The sequence below is a fragment of the Narcine bancroftii genome, chromosome 1 (assembly GCF_036971445.1).
Source record: "Narcine bancroftii isolate sNarBan1 chromosome 1, sNarBan1.hap1, whole genome shotgun sequence".
NCBI classification, from domain to species: Eukaryota; Metazoa; Chordata; class Chondrichthyes; order Torpediniformes; family Narcinidae; genus Narcine; species Narcine bancroftii.
The window spans coordinates 299,729,487-299,757,050 of NC_091469.1; the positions used below are offsets into that span (position 1 = coordinate 299,729,487).

Consider the following 27,564-nt stretch of genomic DNA (forward strand, 5'->3'; position numbering starts at 1 on the left):
GCTATTTGCCTTGGTGAGTCTGTTGTCTATCTCTTTGTCGATCCTTGCATCAGATGAAATGGTGCAGCCGAGGTAGGTAAACTGGTTGACCGTTTTGAGTTCAGTGTGCCCGATGGAGATGTGGGGGGGCTGGTGATTTTGGTGGAGAGCTGGCTGATGGAGGACCTCAGTTTACTTCAGGCTGACTTCCAGGCCAAACATTTTGGCAGTTTCCGCAAAACAGGACGTCATGCGCTGGAGAGCTGGCTCTGAATGGGCAACTAAAGCGGCATCGTCTGCAAAGAGTAGTTCACGGACAAGTTTCTCTTGTGTCTTGGTGTGAGCTTGCAGGCGCCTCAGATTGAAGAGACTGCCATCCGTGCGGTACCGGATGTAAACACCGTCTTCGTTATTGAGGTCTTTATTGACTTGTTTCAATTGTAACACTTGTTTAAATATCGCTGCATATCATTGACATTCCTGACAGCTTTGTCAGGAGGCAAACAAACATCTGCTTCCAGCCTTTCATTCAAAGTACCTGGGAGTGTTTCAGTCCAGGACATCTGCAATGCAATTTACCGCCTCATCAACCATGCCCAGGTGAGTTCATGGACGATAATCCTCAGCAATCAGTTTGATCAAATACGATTCAATTCAATGTTTAAATTGTCAAGATCCAAATTGTTTGAAGAACCTAAAAATCTGATCAGCGGCAGTAAAATTGAGAGATTAAAGCTGATGATGGAAATGTTGGTTATTTTGTTTTAGTTCTGCAGTTTGCATGAAAAAGTAGGTAGTAATGACCAATTTAGTATTGTACGTGAAGAAAATTCAGGTAAGTTGTATTAACCAATTAGACAGTGGTCTTCACAAGTTATTGTCCAATTTTAAATGCAGTTGTGGTTAACAAAAAAGGTGAAATAATGTATTTTATTCAATGAGAGATGCAATTCACCAATTTAAAAATTGGTTTACTTTTTCAAGCCACTGTAACCCTGTTGTGTTTACCAAATGGATTAATACATGTTGGAGGTTATTAAACAAAGAAGAGTACAAATGACATGCTATGTTAAAGTCGGAAATTTTGTTCGGGCTGGGACAAGAAACATTAAAGAAAAGAAAATATGTTCAATGTTATAGGAAGAAAAAAATTGGTCATGGACAGGGGCATATTATGTTCTCCCTGCTGGGAAATATGATTTAGAGTTATTTGAGATATCTAATTTATTTCTGCATTTCAAGAATACCTAGTATGTGGATTATCCACACTTGACATGAAAATAAATGAATTATTGTTATAGCTGCCCCTTACATTCTGGTCAATCAGAATTTTTGATGCTCATTTTTAGGTTCAAAGGAAAGTAAAAGATCCAGTATCTGTCCATTGTTTAAAGACTAGATGTGAAATTCGCCTGACAGAGCTTAATTTTTGGTATAGTTGACCAATTTTTAATTGGAACAGTCTATCTTGAAAATTCAGGTCAAGCAGTATTGTACAGAGAGAAGCATAATGAGACAACTTTTCCATTCCCCTGCCTTTTCCAATGCTGTGTTATTAATTCCAATTTGCTGCCCTGTTGAGTCATCCATGGGAAAGCTGACCTTCAACTTATTGGCATGGGAGTAGAAACACAACGCTGGAGAATCTCAGCAGGCCAAACAGCGCACTTTATGTACCAAAGATAAAGATACATAATCATTGTCAGGCCTGAGCCCTTCATCGAGGAATGAATAAGATGGATAAAATGTGTTACTGACAGATTCAAATTCCTATTGAATGATTGTGATGTTATAATCCACTCATTCCTTCCCACTATTCACCCCTTTCCCCTGTGGCCGCAGAAAGTGGCCACGTTTGCACCCCACACCTCCTCCCTCAACACCATTTGGGGCCCCAAACAATCCTTCCAAGTGATTCATAGATAAGCGATGTTTTGGGGGAAAGGCAGGTCCACAGGCAGGAGGCAATAGGAGGAGAAGGGCGGAAGGGACACCAGCAAACAGGGGAAGGAAGATAGCTGAATTGAGAGGGAAAGGGGTGCAGAGCTGGAGGAAAGGAGACAGAGGGATAGGGAAGAGAGAGAATGGGAAATGGTCTAGCAAAAACGAGAAATCAATGTTAATGTTATCTAGATGGGATGTTCCCATACATAATATTAGGTGTTGCACTTCCAATTTATGAGTGGCCTTGGTTTGGTTTTGCATGAGTCCATGGAAAGACATGTGAGCGCAGGAGTGGGGCTGAGAATTGAAATGGGGATAGAGTGAATTTGCTCAGCAAAGCAATCTCCCAGTTTGCATCCTGTCTCCAATGTAGAGAAGGCCATCACAGGAGCACCAGATGCAGTAGATGACTCTGCAGATTCTCTTCTCTCTTTGGCTTGGCTTCGCGGACGAAGATTTATGGAGGGGGTAAAAAGTCCACGTCAGCTGCAGATTCACAAATAAAGTAAAACACACAAATCTGCAGGCACCATGGTTGAATTAAAACACAATGCTGGAGAAGCTCAGCAGGTCAAGCTGTGTCTTTTGTATAGCAAAGATTTTTAAAAAAATACATAACCAGCATTTCAGGCATGAGCCCTTCATCAAGGTATGGAAAAATGTTGGCAGGCATCCAAATAAAAGGGTAAGGAGGGTTGAAAAGTGGTCACAAAGGCAGGAGGTGTGGAGAAGAGAGGGAGGGCACAGCAGTAAGCAAGGGGAGGAGGGAGTGACTAGAGAGGGAAAGGGGTGGAGGGAGAGCAGGTTAGCAAAAACCAGAAAATTCAATGTTAACGCCAACCAAATGGATTAATACATGTTGGAGGTTATTAAACAAAGAAGAGTACAAATGACATGCTATGTTAAAGTCGGAAATTTTGTTCAGGCTGGGACAAGAAACATTAAAGAAAAGAAAATATGTTCAATGTCATAGGAAGAAAAAAATTGGTCATGTTCAGGGGCATATTATGATGTTGTTCCTCCAATTTACGGGTGATCTTGGTGGGATAGTACATGAGGCCATGGATATTGGCCATGAATATTGGAGGGAGACATAGAACTGAAATGGTAGTCCACTGGGAGGTCCCTGTCATTGATAGGGTCAAAACAAAGGTGCTCAATGAAGTGGTCTCCCAGTCTCTCCGAAGTAGAGAAGGCCATAAAGGGAGAACCGGATGTAGTAAATCAATCCTGTGGAATCACGTGAAGTGTTGCTTCATTCCACCCCTTCCCTCTCTATTCCCCTAGCCATCCCTCCTCCTCTTGCTTATTGCTGTCCCCACCCTCGCTTCTCCCCCAATACCTCCTGCCTTTGCTGCCATGCTCCTCCCCCTTACCTTTTTTATTCAGATGCCTGTTGTCATTTTTCCATGCCATGGATGAAGGGCTCAAGCCCAAAACATCGCTTATCTATGAATCACTTGGAAGGATTGTTTGGGGCCCCAAATGGTGTTGAGGGAGGAGGTGTGGGGTGCAAACGTGGCCACTTTCTGCGGCCACAGGGGAAGGGGGTGAATAGTGGGAAGGAATGAGTGGACTATAACATCACAATCATTCAATAGGAATTTGAATCTGTCAGTAACACATTTTATATGTAATTGCAAATTTTAATATATATTTTACTACATCCATACTGTTTTTTTTTTCCTTTTGAGCCTTAAAATTAAAATCTGATTGTTTAGTATTTGAAGGGAAGCTATAATAATTCACTGATTTCAATGTCAGTTTACTTCGAACTAAAACAATTTTCTGAACTCATTTAAACTTATTTGATTTAATATTAATGATCTCACTCTTCTGTTAGCAGCTGATTGATTTCACATTTATTTGAAGGAAACTGCTCCAGGTTAAACTTGATTCGGGCTTCACAGCCTGACAAATGGGAAAGCTGTGGAAATCTGCACCTGCTGTGGGGAAATCCTGACAAGAGTGCTCACATAAGAACTAGCCCAAGGTTTCAGGTTAATAGCCTTTCATCAGAGCTAGTCATTAGAAATGTTATCAACCTGAAACATTACCTCATTTTTTTACTCTCTCTCTCTCCACAGGTACAGTCTCATCTATGTGTATTTTCAATATGCTCTGAATGCTGTAAACCTGAAATATAAGCACAGCATCTCAAATTGATACTTTGCACAAGCATTCTTAGTTCCTGCTTATCTCCCCCTATTTTGTGTACGTTCATACCCAACTTCCTTTTTTATAAAACACAGCCTTTATTTCAATGTTAAGGTGTCTCTCAGTTAAAGGTGACCCTACTTTTCAAAGAATGGTACTGAAAGAAAATATAGAATAATGGTTGGTCAATGAAGTGACAATGTTTCTTTCTGACCCAAAAGCAATCTCCCCAGAACGATCCACTGATCCCAGTGCCATGGGCCTGACATCAGTTACTGTTCTATATTAGATAAAGATGATCCTTTGTTCAGCAGCTCCAATATTAAGCTGGCTGAACACTCAACTACCTTAAAGAATTTTCATACAGTGTGAAGGAAAAGGCATCCATTTTAGCAAATTGCACATTTAAACATTAGAACAATGCAATTGAAGTTGCAGTTGAAATATATTTTTAAAAAGAGTAAAATTGGGGCCCATTATATTTAAACATGAGAATTACAATTCACTGATAAAACCAGAACTTTAGGGCTATAAAGTTTGCTTGGTAGTAATTGTGGATCAGCATTAGTAACAATTCAGTTTGACATTCAACAAACTACTTTATAACAAATTCATAGTACCTAAAGTTCTTCCTCGTTCCAAAAATTTACTTGGGGGGGGGGGGGGGGTTGGGGAAAGACAGTAACGTTTGTAGGGAAGTGAATTACTGACAGTGACTGAAGCAATTTCTGTATAAAACTACACACAGAAACCCTCGAATTGCTGTCAGTTTCATAGATTTGAGGCAAACACTAGTATTTTTGGCCCTGTTGCATCTGAAAACTCAGTTTATTAGGATACTCTGTCAGTTGTGGATTCACCAAAGCAAATAAAATTCTGTTGAAAATGTTCATCGAAACAAAATTGGCACAGACAGTAAATCTATATTTTTAACCAGAAAAATACATTGCCTCCATTTTTGTTTCGAAGTGGAATTTCAAGGGGAATTAAGACTGAGGTAGAAAAGTAATGTTTTAGTACCAATATAAGTGCTCCGGATTCCATCTGTCTTTGCCATTCTGTTCTCAGTGTACCCGTTAACCTTAGGAATTAATTTGGTTTAGAGAAAAGTAAGGGATGGTTTTGTTAATTGACTTAGTTGTTCTTCCCCTTGATTATATCTTGGTGACTAAATGCAATGGTGCCATTCTGTTCAATGGACGATGATCTCAAAGGGATTGTTTCGATGTAACCAACTGCTGTTATGGTGATGAATTTATTTATATGTCAGTGAAGTAAAAATAGACATCTCAAATCGTACAATAAAAAAATTAAATAAAGCAATTTAAGAAGGGAAATAATACGAGTTAGGAATCAAGTCCACCTTGACAAGTATCAGTCATATATTAGAGTAATAGCGTATTTTATTTATATCACTGGAAAATAAAGTTCTGACAGGTATTTTAATAGCTGCATGCAATCTCAACTTAAATCATTTTATATAAAATCTTCACATTTTTCTCAAACACTGTTTTACATAAACATATACCCCATTACGGTGGCAATTTCCATTTGTTTATTCAACTAAAGTGATTTTAACTCTTTGCTTAATCTGAAAATTTAGGCAGTGTTTCCCACTGTGATTCTTTCTGTTTGTAGCTGCAAAAATTGCTAATCTTGAGCTTCAGGAATTTAATTGGGATTTGCTGTTTAAACTCTATGTCCATTCTGTACGTGTCACTTCAAAAATAGTCTCTGTTATCATTCTGGGCATGTCCAGACAGCCCACCTGCTCCAATAATTTAATAAAATAGTTGACGCCTGAACAGAAAAAAAAGTTCCTTATCCTGACTGCTAACCCTGGGACTCGGCTATCAATCAAATCTTTGCCTATCCTGGTAAAGTTTAATAACTATGGTTTGATGGCTACCTATTCATTTGATTAAAATGGGAATATTTCAGCTGAATGGCAAATCCATGAACTCATGGCTCAACACAATTTTGTTCTTTAATTATATTTCAAAATCTTAAGTATTTTGTAATTTAAAAAATACGATTAAAACTTTGTGATATTCGGGAGGGGGAGAAAGGTAGGGGGGGAACAGACTATAGGTTATATACCATTGTTGAGAGAGATTGTATTGTTTGTTTCAATTTGTGTTAGTCTTTGAAAATCAAAATAAAATATTCAAAAAAATATGATTAATGCTGATCATATCTCAAGAACTCTGTGTATATGAATTTAGAAAGAAATAAGTATGGCAGAATGTTTATTAAATTACCACCACACAGTCATGTGGCACAAAAAAAAACCTTTGTTCCACCGAGAGTCTACTGATCAACAAGCACCCATTCACATAAATCCCATTTTATTCTCCCCATATTCCCATCAACATCACCTCCTCCCAGATTCTAACACTCACCCACATTCCATAGGAACAGTTTATGCTGACCAATTGACCTACCAACTTGCATGTCTTTGGGTGACAGGTCGAAACTGGTTGCAAATACTGACAGCATTGAAGATCAGAAGCAAATCCAAGTTTCCTGAATCAAGAGGTGCTCATCATTCCACCACAGCATTGTCCGAGTTCACTCTTTAAATATGTTCACTTCACAGATCTAATTAATTAGCCTTTTGATTGTGTTTTCATTTTGAATCATTCAATTGAGATAGAGGTGGCGAAATACCCTTCAAAAACATATGCTGCAATTAATTTTTAGACAAAATCATCTTGTGGCATTATCCACTAAAAGTGTCTCTAGATATTTCTCTGGAATGAACTTTCTGCAAAATGTTTAACCATTTGCTGAAGGAAAGCTTGACTATAATAATTACATATTTTCACTATTTAATCTCATTTCCCAAATAGTTGATCATTCTTCGTACATAGTAATGATGTATTTTTCACCAGTCTACTCACATTTCCTAAATATTTGTTTATTCTCTTTGCAGATCATAGTACAGTAAAAAAAACGCATCATCTGGAATTCACGCCATCGGCAGCCTCAAGCAACCAGCAAACAAATTGTAGAAAATAAATGGGAAAAAAATACGTTTAAAATTGGCGTGCCTCACCGTTCAATTGCTAATCCACGTAATATGCAATCTCGAGCAACCAGAAAATACAGTTATCCAGCAACTAACAATCCCCATAGGTGCTGGATATCCGGTGTTTTATTCTAATTATGAATTTTTCACTATTTATTTTATCACAATTCCCAAACATTCGATAACAATTCTTTTTGCAGAAAAATAAATCAAATGTTTAGAAGCATTGCTTTCTGTAATGACATTTTTGGCCTTGTTTATGCAATACCAGCATCTGGAGTGTATGAAACACATTGTGTTGATAATAAGGAGGCATTATTTCCAGTTCATACTGACAGTGGTCTTCCAATAAGGAAGTCAAGAATTCAGTTGCAGAGGGGGGTGCAGAGGCCCAGGATTTGAACCTTGTTGACCAGCACTGAAGCAATATTGGCTTGAAGGCTGAGCTGTAGTCCATGAAGAGCAGCCTTATGTATGAGTTGCTCTTTTCAAGGTGATCCAGAGCTGAGTGGAGAGCCATTGATATTGTGTCTGCTCTGGGGCAATTGTCATGATAGGACAATTGCAGTGGGTCCAGTCCTTTGCCGAGGTTCCTGTTAATTCTGGCCTTGACCAACCTTTCAAAGCATTTCATCACAGTAGATGTTCATGCTACTGGGAAATGGTCATTGAGGCAACTCACTCTGCTCTGCTCAACAACCTTGCACTCAACATTAGCAAAACCAAAGAGGCAGGAACCTCTGACTGCAGCAGTGAGCGATTAAAAATGTCTGTGAATACTCTGGCTAGTTGGTTGACACAGATTTTCAGTACCTTCCCAGGTACTCCATCATGGCCTGACACCTTGCGAGACTTCACCCTCTTGAATGATGTTCTGACATCGGCCTCAGAGACAGATATCACAGGGTCCTCAGTCTTTGCAGGAATTCTCATAGCCACTGTTGGGTTTCCCTTCTCAGAGCGGACATAGAAGGTGATCAGCTCATAGGATAATGAAGCATCACAATCATCTATGGTGTTCTCCTTCGCTTTGTAGGATGTAATAGCCTGCACTCCCTGCCATAGATGGTGTGTATCTGTCTCTATATCTAGCTTCCTCCAGATTTGCCTCTTTATTGCAGACATAGCCTTCTGCAGGTCGTACTTGGACTTCTTGAAGAGATCCAGATCCCTGGCCTTAAATCCCCTTGATCTCACCCTCAGTTGAGCTGTTAAGGAGCATCCAAATAGATTTTTCACAGTGCTCAAAAAAGTGTATTCCAGTCAAGAACAAGGACAGTAAGGGCAGGGATAACCAGCCATTAATAACCAAGGAAATAAAAGGATGCATCAAGTTAAAAAGCTAATGCATACAAAATGGCCAAGAGTTGTGGAAAAATAGAAAACTGAGAAAACTTGAAAAAGCAACAAAAAAACTAAGAAAGCAATAAAGAAATGAAATATGGATTATGAAAGCAAACTAACAGAATGAGGACAGATACTAAGTGTTTATTTATATAGCTAAAGAGAGTGTATAGATAGATATACTGTATACAGATAAATATAGATATAGATTGTGAGAAAGAAAGAGAAATAAATGAGGGATGAGTGGATACAGAGAACTTTTCAATAAGTGCTTTTCACAATGAGAAAGGGGTATAAATAATAGATAAAGAAAAAATGGCTGATGCCTTGAACAAGAATTTTGTGTTGGTCTTCCCATATAACCATATAACCACTTACAGCACAGAACAGGCAGTTCGGCCCTACTAGTCCATGCCGTAGCAAATCCCCACCCTCCTAGTCCCACTGACCAGCACCCGGTCCATACCCCTCTAGTCCCCTCCTATCCATGTAACGATCCAGTCTTTCCTTAAATGTAACCAATGATCCCGCCTCGACCACGTCTGCCGGAAGCTCATTCCACATCCCCACCACCCAGTGCAGGACACAGATAAGATGGCAAAGAATGATGTTAAGGAGGCAACAGGAGATGAGGATCTAAAGTGGTAGTGCAAGGCAAACTAGTGATGAGCCAAAAGGTAGATAAATCCCTTAGTCCTGAAAGAAATGACAGAAATTTTCACAGCTGCATTTGTGGTAATTTACCGATTTTTTCTGGACTTTCAGCAAGTCTGACAGATTGGAAGAAGGAAAATGTAACACTACTGTTTAAGAAAAGTGGCAGATAAAAGGCAGGTAACTATAGGCCAATTAGCTTAACGTCCATGGTCAGAAAAATGCTGAAAGCTACGATAAAGGAAAGAACAGTAATACATCTGGATAGAAATTGTTCTATTAGGTGGACACTGCATGGATTCAGGTAGGCCAATTCATATTTATTTAAAATACTAAATTTCTCTGAGGATATAACAAATGTAATGGGTTGAATGTGATATACAGTATTTAGTTTTCCAAAAGGGGTCCATTAAGGTACTGCACACAAGACTTCTGTATAAGGATGCACAGTTAGGACAATAGAAGGTGGAAAATTGGGATAAATGGGAGTTTGGTTTTCAATCAGCGGTTAGTGGAGTAACACATGGATCAGTGCTGGGGCCACAACTCTTCACAATATACATAAGTGATTTGGGGGAGGGGATCAAAGTGTCTCCAAATTTGTCGATGGCACTAAATAGAGTGAAAAATAACCATATTGTTTCGAGGACACAGTTTGCTGAGAGATGTAGATGGGTGAAGTGAGTGGGAAAGGGTCTGGCAGGTAGAGTACAATGTTGGTCATCCACTTTGAAAGAATCTAAATTGGACTATTATTTAAATGGTGAAACACTGGGACATGGCAACGAGGCCTGGAAGTGCTTGTGCATGGCTCACAAAAGATTAGTTTGAAGCTGCTGCAGCTAATCAAGATGGAGGCTAGGATGTTGACCTTGATTACTTGAAGGATTGAATTTGAGAAGAGATGTTCTACTGCAACTAATCAGGATGCTGTTGAGGCCACATCTGGAGTACTGTGCTCAATTCTGATCTCTTACTTGAGAAAGGATACACTGGCAATGCAGAGCAGGTTTATCAAGTTGATTCCAGAAATGAGGGGGGAGGGGGGGTGGGGTAAGCATCTGAGGAGGGATTCAGTGGCCTGGGACTATGCTTAGTGGATTTAGAAGAATGATGGGGAATCAAATGGAAATATATAAAATTGTGAAAGGAGTAGGTGAGATTGAAGCAGGGAGGTTATTTCTAGTGACTGGTATGACAACGCTGATGCATACATCAGAATGCTCTTCATCCACTACAGTTCGGCATTTAACACCATCATCTCCTCAAAATTGATCTGAAAACTCCAAGATCTGGGACTCAACACCCTACTGAGTTATTGGATCCTAGATTTCCTCACCTCCAGACCACAATCAGTGAGGGTTGGGTAAGAAAATCTCCTCCACAATCTCCATCAGAACCAGAGCACCATAGCCCCTGCTCTACTCGTTATACACCTATGACTGTATGGCTCGGTACAACAACAACACCATCTCCAAGTTTGTCGACGATACCACAGTAGTGGCTTATATAAAAAGCAGTGATGAGCCAGCATACAGGAGGGAGATTGAAAACTTGGCTGAATGGTGCACCAACAATATCTCTCACTCAATGTCACCAAAACCAAGGAGCTGATTACATATATTGACACCAGGAAGGGCAAACCAGGTGTATATTATCCAGTTGCCATTGTGGGGGGGGGGGGGGGGGGGCGGTGGAATCAGAGATGGAGAGGGTGAGTAAATTTAAGGTATTGGAAGTCACAATCTCAGACCCAACACACTAATGGCATCATGAAGAAAGCATGTCAGCACCTCTACATCCTCAGGAATTTGTGGAGGTTTGGAATTACACCAGAAATGCTGGCAAACTTTTACAGATGTGTAGTGGAAGGTGTCCTGATTGGCCGCATCATGGTCTGGTATGAGGACACCAATTGCCCTGAGCAGAAAGCCCTGCAAAATATAGTGGACAGAGTCCAGGACAGCCCAAAACCATCCCCACCATCAAGAACATCTACAGGGAATGCACTGTCGGACAGTAGCAGCATCATCAAGGATCCACATCACCCAACACAACCACTGTTCTCGCTGCTACCATCAAGAAATAGGGTGCCACAAGACTCTCAGCACCAGGTTCAGGAACAGCTGCTACCCCTCCACCATCAGACTCCTCAGCGACAAACTCAATCAGGGACTTATTTAAGGACTCTTATTTGTGCACTTTATTAATTTTTTTCTCTCTGTATTGTACAGTTTGATTACATTATTTGTTCATGAGTATGTTGAATGTTTTTTTTTTGTACTACCAATAAGTGGTAGCTCTGCCTTGCCCACAGGAAAAAAGAATCTCAGGGTTGTATGTGATGTCATGTATGTACCCTGACAATAAATCTGAAATCTGACTAGAACTGGGGGACATAGCCTCAAGATTCAGGGGAGTAGATTTAAGAAGATTATGAGGAGGAACTTCTTCTCCCAGAGAGTGGTGAATCTGTGGAAATCTCTGCCCAATGAAGCAGTCAAGGCATTTAAGGCAGATAGATTTTGAAGGGAATAAAGAGTAATGTGGAACAGATGGGTAAGTGGAACTCATGTCTACAATAGATCAGCCAAGATTTTATTGTAAGGTGCAGCAGGCTTGATGGGCCAGTTGGCCTGCTCCTGCTCCTATTTACATATTTCTTATGTGAAGCTCTTCCTGATATTCCCAAACCCTAAGGAAGATTGGAAAATAATTATGTTAGTTGACTGAAGGCTGTTGATTTCTTGGCTGTTCAATAACATACATATTTTGTCATTAATTTCTCATCTGGCATTTATTGCATTCCAAAATTATATAAAATTAACGAAATTTGACCAACTCTCTCAATGCATTGGCAGCAACTGATCTTGTTTGCTTGAAGTTGAAGCATAGCCATTTTCACAGCTAGGCTTGTTTGAATTGCTTTTAAGGCTTAAATTTGATTTTAACCAATTAAAACCCAAAATAGCTCCAAAGATTTCTTTCCCCACCTGGTAAAAGAATTCCCAATAATAGCCTTCAATGTACTGACAACTCCATTTATTTGTGAGATGTCATTATCAATGTTACGAGAGTGGTAACAAGGCCTAGAAGATGTAGATGGAAAAAAATGTCTCCACAATTATATTAAATAATATTATTCAGATGTCTGAATTAGCCTGCAATTGATTCTGACTGTTGCATTGACTGATGGTAAATGTATCTATTGACTGATTTTTTTTTTCAAATAACTAGAAATAACATAATATAACTAAATAATTATTAACTTATTTTTCAAAACCTTAATATTGAAGAAATGTGCTGAATTAAACCAAAAATGCACATTAAAATGTTTTAACCCACCACTTTATGTAATTTACAATTTATCTCACCTTTGCTCTGCTTTGACAATTTCACATATTTTATGCTGCGACCCAATAAAAACTGTACTTTCCATAGAACAGCCTGCCTCCTCCAGCTGTGACCATCTAAGCCCTTGCACCTTCTGATTTAAATGTGAACTGCAGCTCTTAAATCAGTGTAAATGCTTAGTTCACCAAAGGATTAAATAGTGAACAAAACATGTAATCTTCCAAATTGATTATCATAAAATCAAATGGCATATGGATGGAAAGAAAAATACAGGCATTATACTTGGGGTTTCCTGATCCACACTGCAATGTGCAAGATAACTTCAAACCAAACTTGCATCAGTGCAGTCAGTTTCATAATGGATTTCTGTCACCTGGTAGGACCATCTTAATGGTGAAGTGCCCAGATTAAATCAGGGAGAGATTTTGATGACTTTAGGTTAGATTTTGCTTATAATTAACCTTTTAATGAGGATGTGAATTGAAATTAACCACCTCATAAATCTGTAAATTGGTCAAAAGCTAAACTAGCTGAGGTTTCCTTCCCTTGGATTCTTTTTTTTAGTTAGGCTGTTTTTACCTTTCTCCTAAATTATCAGAGATCCACGTCCCGACATAGTCTTAGATACAGTGAATAGCTACTTACAAAATTGCCATTATGCAGGTACATCCTTGATTTGACCCATTGAATTCACCAAAAATTACTTGCAGGAAGTGAACTTATTATTTTTACCTGCAACATTCACAAAAAATTTGTAAACTAAGCTAGTATTGCAAGTGGTTTAATAAGCACCAATATTGTAAGCTCCATTTAAGCCAACGAATCTAGCTGAGAGATTCCTTTGAAACCATAATCTTGCACTGCTATGGCTATGGTAATAAAAAGAGTACAAGAATATGTTCAAATATAAATGTGTGTAATGCGCATCGAAAGAACCAAAGACTTGTGATCCAAACCAAGGCTTTTATTAACTAAAAGACTGAAGCATATCACAAGTAGGTCGACCAGTCCAGAATGACCTGGTCTGGCTAGGAGCAATCCTTTAAGACCTGCCAGTAGGTGTGGCTACACTCTCAGCCAATCACAGTCATCCTACACTACAATCTGTATATCTGTACATGTACACATTGGTGATAGAATCTGTACTACCACAGAAGATGCATTTACCTGTTATGAAAAAGTAAAACTCCATGAAAAAGTGAAACTCTTCAAAAATAGTGTTTCAACTTGACATCACACAGATCTGATGAAGTTGTTCGTAAAATTAGTGGAGTGAAATTTTGGCTCCATTTTGTAATTTTGTGTCATTGGAAACAAGTTACTGCCTGGGCTCAACCTGAAACTTGAGTAAACTGATGAAATAATATAGGTCTATAAAGTAAAATAGAAAATGTTAGATTATGTAGTAAATCAGACAGTGTCTAAGTAGGAAACAATATTTGTTGGTTTTAGACCTTCATCAATCTGAAATTTTAACTCTCTCAATCCATGGAAGCTGCCTGACCTACATATATCCAGTATTTTTTTGTTTTTGTTCATTTCAACCATCTTCAGATTGTTTTATTATTATTAGAATGTTTATGCAGGTGAAATTGATTGAACATTTCCAATCTTAAAGAATTACAATGTATTCAATCTTGGCATTTAAAATTCTAACCATGGTATTCCCAATGCTTTCCTAGTTGACAATTCCAATGAGGAATGGGACCGAATGGGCATTATCTTCTGTTTCAATAACTAAAGTAAGAATGTGAGTCTTAAAGTCATGACAAATGTAGAGAAGCAGAGAACATTCTGCTTTCTCATTCCTGCCGTCAGAGGTTCCCACTTGCTTCAAAAGGGCATCGATCATCCCGGTACCTAAGAAGGGTAGTGCGAGCTGCCTCAATGACTATCACCTAGTAGCACTAACTTCTACTGTGATGAAATGCTTTGAGAAGTTGGTTATAGCTGCTCTTCATCAACAACAGCTCAGCCTTCAATACCATTATTCCCTCAGTGCTGGTCAAGAAACTACAAACTCTAAGCCTCTGTACCACCCCCCCCCCCCCCCACCCCCTGCAACTGGATCTTTAATTTTCTCATCAGAAGACTACAATCAGTACAAATTAGAAACAATGTTTCTTCCTCACTGATTATCCACACAAGCGCACCCCAAGGATGCATGCTTAGCCCACTCCTCTACTCATTATATAGCTATGACTATGTGGCCAGGCACAATTCCAATGCCATCTACAAGTTTGCTGATGACACCACAGTTGTCGGCAGAATCACAAACGGCAATGAGGAAGCGTCCAGGAGGGAGATAGATCAGTTCAGTGAATGGTGTAATGACAACGACCTTTGCACTCAACATCAGCAAAACCAAGGAGATGATTGTGGACTTCAAGAGGAAGCCAGGGAAACACAACCCAGTCTTCATCGAGGGTTCAGTAGAGGAGAAGGTCAAGTACTTCAAATTCCTGGGTGTCAACGTCTCCAAACATCCGTGCTGGAGCCTCCATGTTGATGCAATCACAAAGAAGGCTCACCAGTGGCTATACTTTTTGAGGTTACTGAGGAGATTCAGATGCTCACAAACTTCTACAGGTGTACCTTGGAGAGCATTCTGTCTGGTTGTATCATTGCCTGGTATGGAGGCATCAACTCTCAGGACAAGAATAAACTCCAGAGGGTTGTTAATTTGGTCTGCGATATCCTAGCCACCAGATTTCACTCCATTGAGGACATCTACATGAGACGGTGTCTAAAAAAACTGCCTCTATACTCAAAGCTCCCACCATTCAGACCATGCCCTCTTCACTCTGCTACCATGGGGGAAAAAAGTACAGGAGCCTGAAGACGAGCACTCAGCGGCACAAGGACAGCTTCTTCCCTGCTGCCATCAGATTCCTGAATAATCAATGAACCAAAGACACTGCCTTACTTTTCATGCACTATTATTTTTACTCTTTATAGTAATGTTGTAAGATGGTTATAATCTGAATGTTTGCACTAAGACGCTGCTGCAAAAATACCCAAATTTCATGTCTTGTTCATGACAATAAATTCTGATTCTGAACTTTCTATTGTATATATTCAGGCAGAAGCTGATTGTGAAGAACAGCAACTCTATATTGGGCAAAGACAGTAAAAGACTATTAGCCATTGGGTAAGGGACATGACATAGTAATACGAATCCTAAGAAATGTGTACTTGTATGGAAAAGTCTATTCAAATGTTTTGGAATGATGGAAGTTTGTCTGTATAAATATGCAACTTATGAGCCACATGGCAGATTCCCTTGTGGTGAGACCAGCTGCATGTGGCAGTGCTTCTTGCTGTAACAGAGTTCTCATGCTTTGTAAAGCAACAATAAAGTACAATGAAATTTGTAACCATATTTGCATTTGATTATCAAGTAATCTCAGGTCAACTTTTGCAGTAGTTTCTGAGTCAGAACTAGTCCAAAAAAAGATGCAAAAAAAACTTTCAGGTTATTAGGAAATGATTAAAAGTAATTGAAACTAATTTGTCTCAGGTAATTTACCAATGATGGTGGTAATTCATAAACTAGTAATATTTATTTCAACAACCAGTGACTATTTTCTTGGGAGTTAGAGCTGTTATTTTCAATGGCTATTTTAGTTAACTATCTTTCTTAAAACTGCAAATAAAACTATTTTAATTTTACTTAGAGCATATTTTCTAATTTAACAGATGCATGACTAAAATTTTAGGCATGTTGATTGTTGGGAATTAAAGGTAATACAGTATCAGGCATCTCTCATGTTCCCTCATAACTTGATGAAGGGCTCAGGCCCAAAACATTGGTGATGAATCTTCACCTTTGCTACATAAAGGCACTGTTTGACCTGCTGAGTTTCTCCAGCATTTGTGTGTTTTTTTCATTTAACCATGGTGTCAACAGAATCCTGTGTTTTACCCCCATCACACTGTATTACATTGCCGAGGTTTCTCGATCATTGTCTCACATGGAATCATCAAATTCCATGGTTTATCACATTGCTTTAAACATATTTTACTCCGATCACCTTGGGAAATCATAATCTCTCTTGGTCAATTTTCTTTGAAACAGAAAGTAGGCTACAATTTGATGCCATTTATACTGGACTATATTTCCTTTGTGATTTTGAAACCAAAACACCTATGCAGACACATTAAGCTGAGAATTAAGACAAAATATATTTTGTACTGAAAAGGTGAAGGCAGTTTTTTTTCTCTATTAATAAGCAAAGATGTTTAACCATTGTTTTAGAAAGCCATTTTCAATCACTTTTGACTAGAAAGAACAAAAGATTTGAACATGATGTCTCTCATTCCAGATGTTTTACAGCCATTTAGGTACTTTAGAAGTGCAGTTACTTTTGCAGTAGAGGGAATCCAAACTGTTCCGCACCGTTGGTCATATTTTAAAGATGATCGTGATGCCATTATATCAGCATGTTTGGCCAGCATGACAGAAAGTATATGCTCTTAATATGATCATTTCACTGGAATGAAGTTTGGTTACACAAGGGTGGATAATGAAGCTTCAGCCTAACATGTTCAATTAAGCATCCAAATTTTTATGATAACACCTAGACTGTATTACTTCAGTTTTATATTTGTATAACTACAATGTGTGTAAAGAGAACCAAAAAAAACTACCGCAACTCTCTCCTAAACCACAAAAGAAATTTCTGCTAGTTTAATGATGTCCATACATGCAATCAATGATGAAGATAGCCCCTTAAAACATCTCATTATGGGAATTAGGAGTTTGGGAATGGAATGGGTGCCGAGGTTAAGGAGCTGTGTACGCTTATGTTAGGGAAAGGGGAAGCAGGTGGTGAGACATTGATGAACTTGAGGGAAATTTAAGCTTGATAATTGACTATATTATGATATAATTATAATATTTCACCTATTGCTTCAATTATCAACTACTGGAAAATAAAAACAAGTCACCTACGGGTTAGAATGTGTAATTGGTAAAGTATAAAATAAGAAATGGGGTGGGATTATTAGTGCAGAAAAGATCTGAAATTATTATTTGCCTGGGGATGAAGCACTCAAAGATGTCAAACTGGTGTGAACTATTCCCGCAGTAGAAATATCCTCACCCAGTTCAATATTCCTAGACTATCATAATAATTTACTTTCTTCAAGTCTGCAGAATTCCATCTTGTGCTGATCAGGAAGGGGAAATCCAATCGCTATTGTCCCAACTGCAATATTATTTAATGTTGGAACTGATGCAGAATTAAACATCCTAAAGCTAGAGAACAACAAGGTAGTATTTCAGCACTTAACAGAACAAAGGTCATTTATAAAATGGATTTAAGTGGCATTCACCCAAATTCATATCAGTACCTCAGCAGAACGTTGTTGATACAGGTGTGCATAATCCCAACAGCTGCCTACCTGCGCGTAGTTTTCTCTGGTTAAAATTGGCAAATCATACGCAGTGGAGAAGTGACTCCGAACTTGTTGCATCTGTCCAAAACGTTCTCTCTTCCTCCATTTAGCTCTTCTGTTCTGAAACCAAACCTAAGGCCAATAGAACTTCCATTTACACACAGGCAGGAGATTGAAAGCATCGCCATCCCCACAATATATCCCGCTTAAACTAATGATCCGGGAACTTCACTTTGAACCAAGCACTGTCCTTCATCACGTTAAATTTTAAAAAAAGCAGAAAATCAGTGAAAAAAAAAGATTGGTTAAAGTATCGACCAGCGTTGTCACCGTTAAATCCGTGCAGTCAACAAGACTATATTTCAAAAATAAAGTCAGTTGTCATTTCACTTTAAAATCAATCTATGCAGACGGTAAATATTTTTTTCTTGATGGCGTTTTGTGAAGACTGCAAATAACACGTTGAATTGGTAAACACTTAACAGTTGCAACAGTTAACCTTGAAGGTGGGAAACGTGCCAATGCGCTTCAGAGTTGAGACATAAATGGATACTATTCAGCGGGCTGTCATTGTCAGGGCCGGGGAGAGGTTAACCTCCTCACTCGCTTTGCATCGCACAAAGACGAGGCCTTTCATTGGAATCTATTGAAAATATTCGCCGACGAGAGTTGCTCAGTGCAAGATGGCTACAATCATTGAATGTTCGGTCTGTCTCATGCAGATGGTCTGGTAACTCCGGTGATCAAGTCCATCACCGCACGCGGGACAAGTGACCAAATTCATTCACAACAGGAATGAAGGCAAATGGAAGTTTGCTTACTATTCATCAGCGGCTTGATAAATGTCGCATTCACGACGTGAATCTGGAACACTGTGGACACCGCTGATCGCGCTCGTCAAATCTATCGTGTGGGAAACGTATTTCTACTTTTCTCCGAAAAGCCCAACCTCCAGTAAAGTAAACGGCTGCATTTTATAGGGAGGGGCAGGGAAGGGTTGCTGGAAAGTTACGATCGACGAGTTATAAAGCGGGCCCGAGACGTTTACGTGGCTGATGGGCTGAATACCACTTTATTGATACTGCCCTGGACACGATCATTCCCGTTAAATCCTTTCATTCACTTGGTCTTTCGAAAATCAAAACCGTTTATTGAAAATAAAAACGTCCCTGTATTTCTCGAGCTTATTTAAAATTCTTATATAATGTTTTCAGCGAATGAAGGACAACTCTATTATTCAATTCAAGATGATGCAGTAAAAGAATGGGTTACAAATTACAAGAAACCATTTGGGGCCTTCTACGACAGAGAGCTGTATTTTGGTTACATACAAAACCTCTGCTTCATCGGATAATCATCACGGTCTTTGATTTTGATTAGGATTATGTTTGTCCTGCAGAACCAATAGAATCGGATTTTTTTTAAAATCAAGCCTTGGGACTCAACGCGTGCCGACTTGTTGCACTGAACATGGAACGGGATGAAATCAATGGTTTCAGGGAGATGTTGCTGTTCAGGCTTGATTAGAAATTGTGGAAGTTTAGACGATTTTCAAGCAGGGAAGGATGTTCAAAAAGAGAACTATTAATACAAGGGCGAAAGCAGATATCTTTTTATCTTAAAGCGATCGGAAATACGAGCTCTTGATGGGAACTTCTTAAGCTGCACTATGTTTTCATTGCATGTTTAATTTCCTGTGCTTACTTCCCTTAGTGGCCGCGTTTTCATGGAGTTCTATATACAGTATATGGGCCTTTACTAGGCTTTAATACTTCAACTGAGCCAAACAGATCAACACAGAGCTCTAGTATTCGGGCGGACTGGTGTGTGTAGCAAAGGGACTTGTTTATTTTCAAAAGCATTTTTTGGACGAAATGGAAATATGCCGTCGGGCGCACATATTTATCCTTGTAAGGTCTATGAGAGTGGATCTTTTTTTAACCTAGACTGAATTTTGTCCAGAATTGGAAAAAAGAGCTTAATGGAAAGATAGATGGAAGGGAAGTAACAATTCGAATTTAAAGTTCGGTGAAACGCAGGCTTGTATCTAGCGTTGGAATGGAATGAGGTTGAATTAGAATTGGGAAAATTCCCAATGATGGTTGTTAAGATTTACCTGAATGTCAAGTCCCCCTTTTTTTTTCCGCGGAAATTCCCTCCCCTTCCCCATCATCAGCCTGGCTCTACTTGTGTTGGTTTGAAATCTCGTAATTCAATTTATACTGCCTGCAATGTCGATAAATTTCGCCTTCCCACCAGGAGCGGGTCCATCTGCTGTCACGTTCAATTCAGATCCCTTTCCAGACCAGTGTAATGTTGCCCATAGACCTTGTAATCCCGTGAAGCATTTATAATCGAAAGGCAAACTCGCTGCGAATAGCATCGGCACACAACCTTACACATTTCGCATACGTTTCTCCTAAATAAAATCTATTATTGCAGAACGGGCTAATCTTGTGAGATCCTTATTATGCGTAAAGCACGTTACAATAACAAATACACAATATCTGAAGTTTCGAAATCCACCTGAAGGGCGAATATAAACTTCAGGGTTACTGACTGTTATAAATACATATAATTTAGACACGGTAACAATTGCTATATTGATTCCAAAACTTTTTTTTAGACAGAACGCATCCTTGATGATCTAATAAAACTAATCGGAAAGTCTGCAAAATTGACAAAATTCGAATAGAGGGACTTTTTGAAGGCGTTGAATAACCCAATGAAAATTTTCCTTTTCACCGGAAAAGTGACGTTCCCTCAATAGCAAATAGTTCGTTTTAGGTTGTTAATCTTTAAATAGCGGCTGTCGTGCAAAGAATAATTTAAATTTGTTGAGGAAAATCGCTTGAAAATTGTAAACATTAACCCCAAACGGAGCACGAATCGCCCAGAGTAACTGCGAGCATTTTATCCCACCCGGTAGGGACAACCATAAGTATCTGGAGATTTTCTCTAAAAGTCTGAGTCAATACATTGAATCTGTCCTCATCAGGTTAGTCCGTCAAAGCGCTTTTGTTTTGTGTGTTACTGATCGTCCCTAAAACGATATTGTTTCCTGATCTACGTGTATCACTAAACCCTCTCCTCCATCCACCCTCACCCAAACACTCCATTCGTTATTATCGTCGCTCACTCTTTACCTGCACGCGGGCTTCTGTCAGATCAGTTCTCAGTGCGAGCTGTTCCCTGGCATACACGTCGGGATAATGAGTCTTTTGAAAAACCTTTTCCAGTTCCTCCAACTGGTAACTGGTAAAGGTGGTTCTGTTCCTACGTTTCTTGCCCTTGTTGCTGTCGTTCTCGCCTTTCTCCATGACACCGGGCAGTTCATTGTTGGTTCCTTTCATGGCAGCTTCTTTAACACTGAGGTAGGGGCTCTCCATTACAGCAGGGTCTGAGCTCTGGGGCAACTCCGACTCTCCCAGTGGGCTGTCTTTAGCTGAACAAAAACAAGAGCAGAATTAAAGGAAGCATTTGGTGTATCTAAAATGCACTGTTTAATAATCCTCTCATCCTTTAATCCTTTGGAGTGTTGCATGACATTCCTGCCAAAAACGAACATTGCTGCCAGAACGGCCTTTACTTGAACACACTGGAAAAATATTTGTTAAGATATCACCAATGCACTAAATATCGGAACCTCTTGAGAAAACGTTGTACAGAGTGAAAAAAGGTATTTACAACCAAGAATCGCCTCCTCCCAAAATAATTCCTTCTTTATTTCTCTAAAAAATCTTAATTTGGGTCTTCGTGAAAATGGCGCCAGCTTATGTGGTCGCAGTGCAGGCCCTTCGGCCCACAAATTGTGCTTTCTGCCGAGAGATCATTTCAAGCAACCGGTTTATCTTACATTCTACCTATTGCTCTTTCTATATAGATTGTTATTTAAAAAAAAACTATTTTATTTGGCACTTCTTTCTTATGTCACTATTTGAGACTGTGTTCATTAACTGTCTGAAATGAAAGAAATTAAGACTTAAATAAATACTGTATAAGCATTTTAATATTTGTAAGTCTCATATTTAAACATAATGTGTTCAAAATGTGCCAATTGAATACTTAGCATAATATTCCTATTGAGCTCTGGATTTATTACCATGCACATAAAATTCGATTGAAAATGATACAGTGAATATCACGTGTCATTACTTTTGGCTAATGCAATTTTTAAACATGAACATAACATGCAAGTAGGAAGAGTGCTTAAAAAAAGTCAAAAACACTTTCCTAAAACTATTTTCATTAATTAAAAAAACACAAGTATGTGCGTTTGGAGAACCACAGGGTAGAAACAAGCCCTTCGACCCTTCTAGTCTGTGCCGAACTAATTATTCTGCCTAGGATCTTGGGCTAAATACCTCTGAACTGAGATTAAGATGCCCACCTTCTGGATTTATTTGTCATTTTTATCTTAAATTAAATCGATATTACGGTATTAGTGAGAATCCCGAGTACTATTGATCAATGAGCATATTCTAACTATACTGCTTCCTGGGAAGAAACATGGTTGAAATCCATAATCAAATTTCTATTATTTTGTTCGATTTTTTTTCCGTGGAAATTTCCTCAAATTTATCATTCAACAAGCATGAAAATGGAGGAGAGTTCCGATGTGCACTTTTCTCATCACCACTGCGACGGACGACCCCTCACGCCCACTTGACTCCCCCCCCCTCCCCCAACACCCTTTTTTGGCAGGCTCAGCTTCTCTGTGAAACAAGCATGAGGAAAGGCGTGATATTTCAGTTGAAATTTCAGCAATTATTGAATATTTCCAACTGATGGGGATTCATACCATGCGAAATTTCTATACCCTTGTCTGATATTTTATTCAAAACACGCCAACTAGAAAATTTGGTACTTATTTTTTTATTGGGATTGATTAATGTTCCGATTAAGGGAGCGTAAACGAATTTTGCATAAATGTGATGGAATGAAATTTGTGGCCATAACTTCTAGGAAGTATTGTGCAATTACTATAGGGGTTCATGGTTCCACCGGTCTCGTATTCCTCAGCAGTGATGGTCATAATTATATGTCAATCAAGTACAAAATGTATTGCAGTCTTGAGTAGATGTCTTGGCCTTCAGGGCATAAGCTCGGTCAACAGGATCCCATGTTTGTCATCTTCGGCGCTTTGATTTTCAACTCACTGTGGTCCTTGTTTCGAATGCATCAGTGGGCGAGTTTGTATAATGTTGGGAAGTAACATCTTGGCAACATCTTGGCATTCGGCAATTTTGTATTACGCGAGGTATAACAAATTCATTCTGTTCATTTAACGCACATGTCGACTAAATTCTTCATATATCCCATCCCTTTCAAATCAAGACTGTGTAGACCTTTTGCAGTGTCCACAAGTGAAAGTACCTCCAGAAGTCCATGTGTCTTTTGCCTTGTGCAGTCTTCACTTCAAGGAAACAGCATAATTCAACTGGTAGAGCGTTAACATTTACTTTCTATGTGCTGCCTTTCGCAACGGATTCATTAAAGACGCGCTTTGGTGGACTTTCACCAAAGACAAAAACTGTAGTTTGTTGCGAAAGCATTCATTAAGTATATCTTATTTCAACTCTCCTGTCATATTTGCATAAAGAGAAGTAGGAACAGAGCTTAAAGTAGGGGGGAATACTTTTTCGTACTTAACTTGACAATATCTGTCAAACCTAACCCAATGTATTTATGTTGCTTACCAAAAACGTCACTTCCTGCTAAACCCTGACTGTTTCCTAATTAGATTGGACACTATAACTGCAACATGAGGCTGCCGACGACCTCTGAAGAACATCTTTGAGACTCTTTGCACCACCAACCCCTACCTCCCCCAACACACACACACACACACACACACACACACACACACACACACACACACACACACACACAGCCCTCAGCATCCTCATATTTTGAAGGATTTCATTATTTGAAATAACTTTCCACATCCAGTACATAGAGACAACTATTTCTGATGTTCTCTGAAAGAGATATGTTTCTGAAATCCGCCAGCGGGCTAGTGAAAATTCCGCAGACAGACTGGTTTTTGTTATGAACTCAACTAAAAGATTGCGACTATACTCGAGTTTGTGCCTGACACAATGTGCGCCAAGTTTGTAAGTGGGCTTAACCCGACAAGAAAGCAATCCCTCCTGAAATGTGCAAACTCGAGTGTTTTCAACGATTCCATCTCGTCTCCTTATAAATACCACTTTCTTTGGATAGCATAGCGTCACGATCTGGGATTTAGTTGGTTACATGAATGAAGCGAGCATCTTGCATAAGATGACTATAGGTTGTAATCTTCATGGGCTATCGCAGCGCCAGAAAAAAAAAATTGCATTATTCCCTTGAACGCACGGCGTTTCTTGACAGCAATGAAGTGGCTGCATTTAACTGTTTGGTTTGTCTCATAATATACTGTGGTTCCCGTCTTTTTTATAAATCCCAGAACATAATTGAGAAATCTTGCTATCTGTACGAAAAGCGGGGACAAATCATTCTCCCATATTTCTTTATTGCAGATTCTGTCGCGGACATTGTCTGAATCTGACTTCTTGGATTATTGTGAAAAGCAAGACTCTCGTTTAACGCCATTCACGATCTGAAACACTCTATAAGGCTTCACAGCCAATGAAGCACCTTTGAAGTGTATTCACATTTGCGATGAAGGAGGCAGTGGACAAAATGATTGCAAAAGAGCAGGGTTCAACCCACCCACCCCTTCCTATCGCAGCGTGATCGACTTCTTTATCTCCAGAATAAGGATTTCTCTTACCTTTCAGCTTCTACGGTACTTCGCATTGAAAAATCAAGTCAAATTTCTACGGTGGAGTTTCTACAGTTGATCGGCTGCACAAACAAACAAAAAAGTCCTGTTTTGTGAAAAGGAGGTGAACGAGAGGGAACCCCGATCAGAGCGAACAGGAGTGACAATGTGTGTTTTATCAGCGTTTTTTGTCAGTGAAAGTGATGCCGGGAATTCGCTCTCTGCTCAGCCTATGATTTAAGGAGCGGAAAATGCCAAGAGAAAATGCGTCATTATCCCATGTGTCCTCAATCTCCCCAAAGAAACCTACTCATAGGACGCGCAGCGCGGAGCCGCGCACACTACTTCACGCTCACACAATCATTCAAAGGAGTTCACAGTGGAAACCTGATTTGTAGGCGTGTTTCAAAAGCAGCAGGAAAGGAAAGCCTGTCGGTTTATATGCAGATAATGTAAATGGTTCACATTCTGCATTATCGAGATTTGCGAGCACATCCTTTTGTAAAAACACAATGCTGAACAAACTCAGCAGGTCAGTGTACTTTACAAAGGTAAAGATACATTACCCACGTTTTGCTATATATAACGTACATTGTTTGACCAGCTGAGTTTCTCCAGCATTGTGTTTTACTTCAACCACGGTGTCTGCAGACTTTCGTGTTTTCCTTCTTATCGCATCCTTTACCTTGTGTTCATCCATTTCTCGTTGTAAATCCCTACACGCATTCCAGGGCATACGTGGCCGTCCCTTATATTACCAGTTGGAATGCAGGCCTTACAATCTGGTTGAACACAAGGAACAAAATTATCAACTCACTGACCAAGTGGAGATAATCTGCATTTGTCGACGGAGTGGTGTGCACCGTCGTGTGTATCTTTGTGCATCTAGGAACTTTGAATGCATCAGTGAATGCATCAATGAAAACAATGCATCTTTGACCTGCTGCATTCTTAACCGTTATAAAACTGTGGAACTTAATCTTTGTTTTATGGATGCCAATGTCCAAAAACGAAGAAGAATTTGAGGCATTTTCCCGAAATATTTCCAAAGTGATTCGTTTTATTTCTGATTTGTGTAACAAAAAAAACTGCAATCATTCCGCATGGACGCATCTATGCAGATACATCGCCGTTTAATGTCTTCTAAACAAACATTACGCAGTTGAATGTAACCGATTATTTCGCTGGATCAGGGTTGACACAGTTCATGTAAATTGATTCTGTTGCGCTCTGCTTTATTGATTTAAGATGTGGTGCGGGTGATGTTGATATTTTATAAAACATGTCTAGATTATATCAAACTCAGCATAATTCGGATAAGAGCAGGAATTTCTATTCTTTAAATGTCTCAAACATTTTTTTCGAACAGAGTTGTGCAGCTCACTGGCCCATGCAATTATCTTATCAACTCCTTGTTGGCTTTGTTTTAAAAGAGGAGCGTTAAGTTGGAAGAGGCCTTTTCATCTCACTTTCAAACAGATGTTTTAGAGTTCCTAATGCATTGGAGAACCAGCTGACTAGGGCTCCATATGTGAAGTCAGAACTCCAAAGGCGTCACGAGGAAATTAAAGTAATTTTTCTTCTTTACGTTTTGATGTTTCTCATTGAAGATTATAGGTTAGAGTCAGGTTATGTCAGAAAATGTTCTTTTGAAACAGAAGTTTAGTGTTCCCACGTGGTCAGGGAATCACCTGAGCCATTGAAAATAGATGCTGTTAGGAATCAGACTGGCCATGTAATTTACAAGTGGAGCATTGCAACCTGCTGAAGATGGAATAACATAACTGCAAGGATGTCTGTCACAACACTATGAACGTTTCTGACTCCTTACATGAAGGCGACATATAAAACGTCAGTCAGCTGGTTCTGTCATCCTTTGATAAATTGGAAGTGGAGTCTTCTGCTTTGAAGACCTGACAGCAGGCTTCCAGATTTTGCGCTACCTGGACCTTTTTGCTTAAAAAAAATTCTAAAAGATATGAACGTGCACTTTTACCTGTCACGCTTGGTCTGCCACTCAGTAAGATATTTTATCTTAAAAACACTCTCCTGCACCGAATCCATATACACGAATCACGTTATAAATAGTTTTTATTGAGTCCTAGAGCCATATAGCATGGAAACGGCTCATTCAGTCCGCGCCGTCCATGCCGACCACCAGATACCGACGCATACTGTTCCATTTCCACAACGCTTCTCGGTGCATAATTTCAAAGATTCACTTCATCTGGATAAAGAAGTGTATTTTAATTTCAGTTCTGAATTTCAAATCCTCTCTTTTGTGATAATGATCACCCACCAAACCACCCACTCCCAACAGACAGCACACCTGGAACAAACCCAGAATACTTCTATCCTGGTATACTCTTTAAGAATTTGCATTTTCCAGTGGCATCAAGTTCTATTGGTATCAAGTCTGTAGAGAAAATGTCCAGTCAACTTAATCACTCTTCAAATGATAATCATCCGGCATTCAAAGGGGTGCAATTTTGTTGCACTCCCTCCCGTACAAGTATATTGTTCCTAACATAAGGAGACCAGTCCTGTATAGAATATTCCAGGTGTTGTCACATTGGGGTCCTAGCCAATCTTTTGCTTAAATCCTCTCGTGATGAAAGTCACTATACTCTTTGCCTTTCAAATTATTTCCTTGCGTGTTAATTATAGATGTGCAAAGCCATTTAGGTTCCCCTGAAAATTAACAGCTTTAAATGTTCAAAAGAAATACACGGCGTTTATTTTTTTTAACCAAACTGATCAGTTTCATATTTCCAAGTTACCTTCTATCTGCCATGTCCTCTCACCCATTCATATAGTTTGTCTGTATTTCTCAGTAACTTCTCTTCGCCTTTCTTATAACTCTCACCGTCACTCATTTTTGAGTCAACAATTTCAAGAAGTTACACTTGATCCCCTCGTGGAAGTTGTCGAT

The 27,564-nt window shown here is 39.2% G+C and overlaps 2 protein-coding genes across 2 annotated transcripts in view; one reads left to right on the forward strand and one right to left on the reverse strand.

The window, feature by feature from the left end:
* Window positions 1-7,212, forward strand: part of ext2 (exostosin glycosyltransferase 2) — a 154,612-nt gene extending 147,400 nt beyond the window's left edge. The window contains exon 14 of the mRNA XM_069905395.1: window positions 7,016-7,212. Within this exon, the coding sequence (XP_069761496.1) occupies window positions 7,016-7,022 (7 nt within the window). The 3' untranslated portion in view covers window positions 7,023-7,212. The remainder of the gene's footprint in view (window positions 1-7,015) is intronic.
* Window positions 1-27,564, reverse strand: part of LOC138746848 (homeobox protein aristaless-like 4) — a 44,364-nt gene that overhangs the window by 5,393 nt on the left and 11,407 nt on the right. The window contains exon 2 of the mRNA XM_069905406.1: window positions 17,870-17,973. Within this exon, the coding sequence (XP_069761507.1) occupies window positions 17,870-17,973 (104 nt within the window). The remainder of the gene's footprint in view (window positions 1-17,869; window positions 17,974-27,564) is intronic.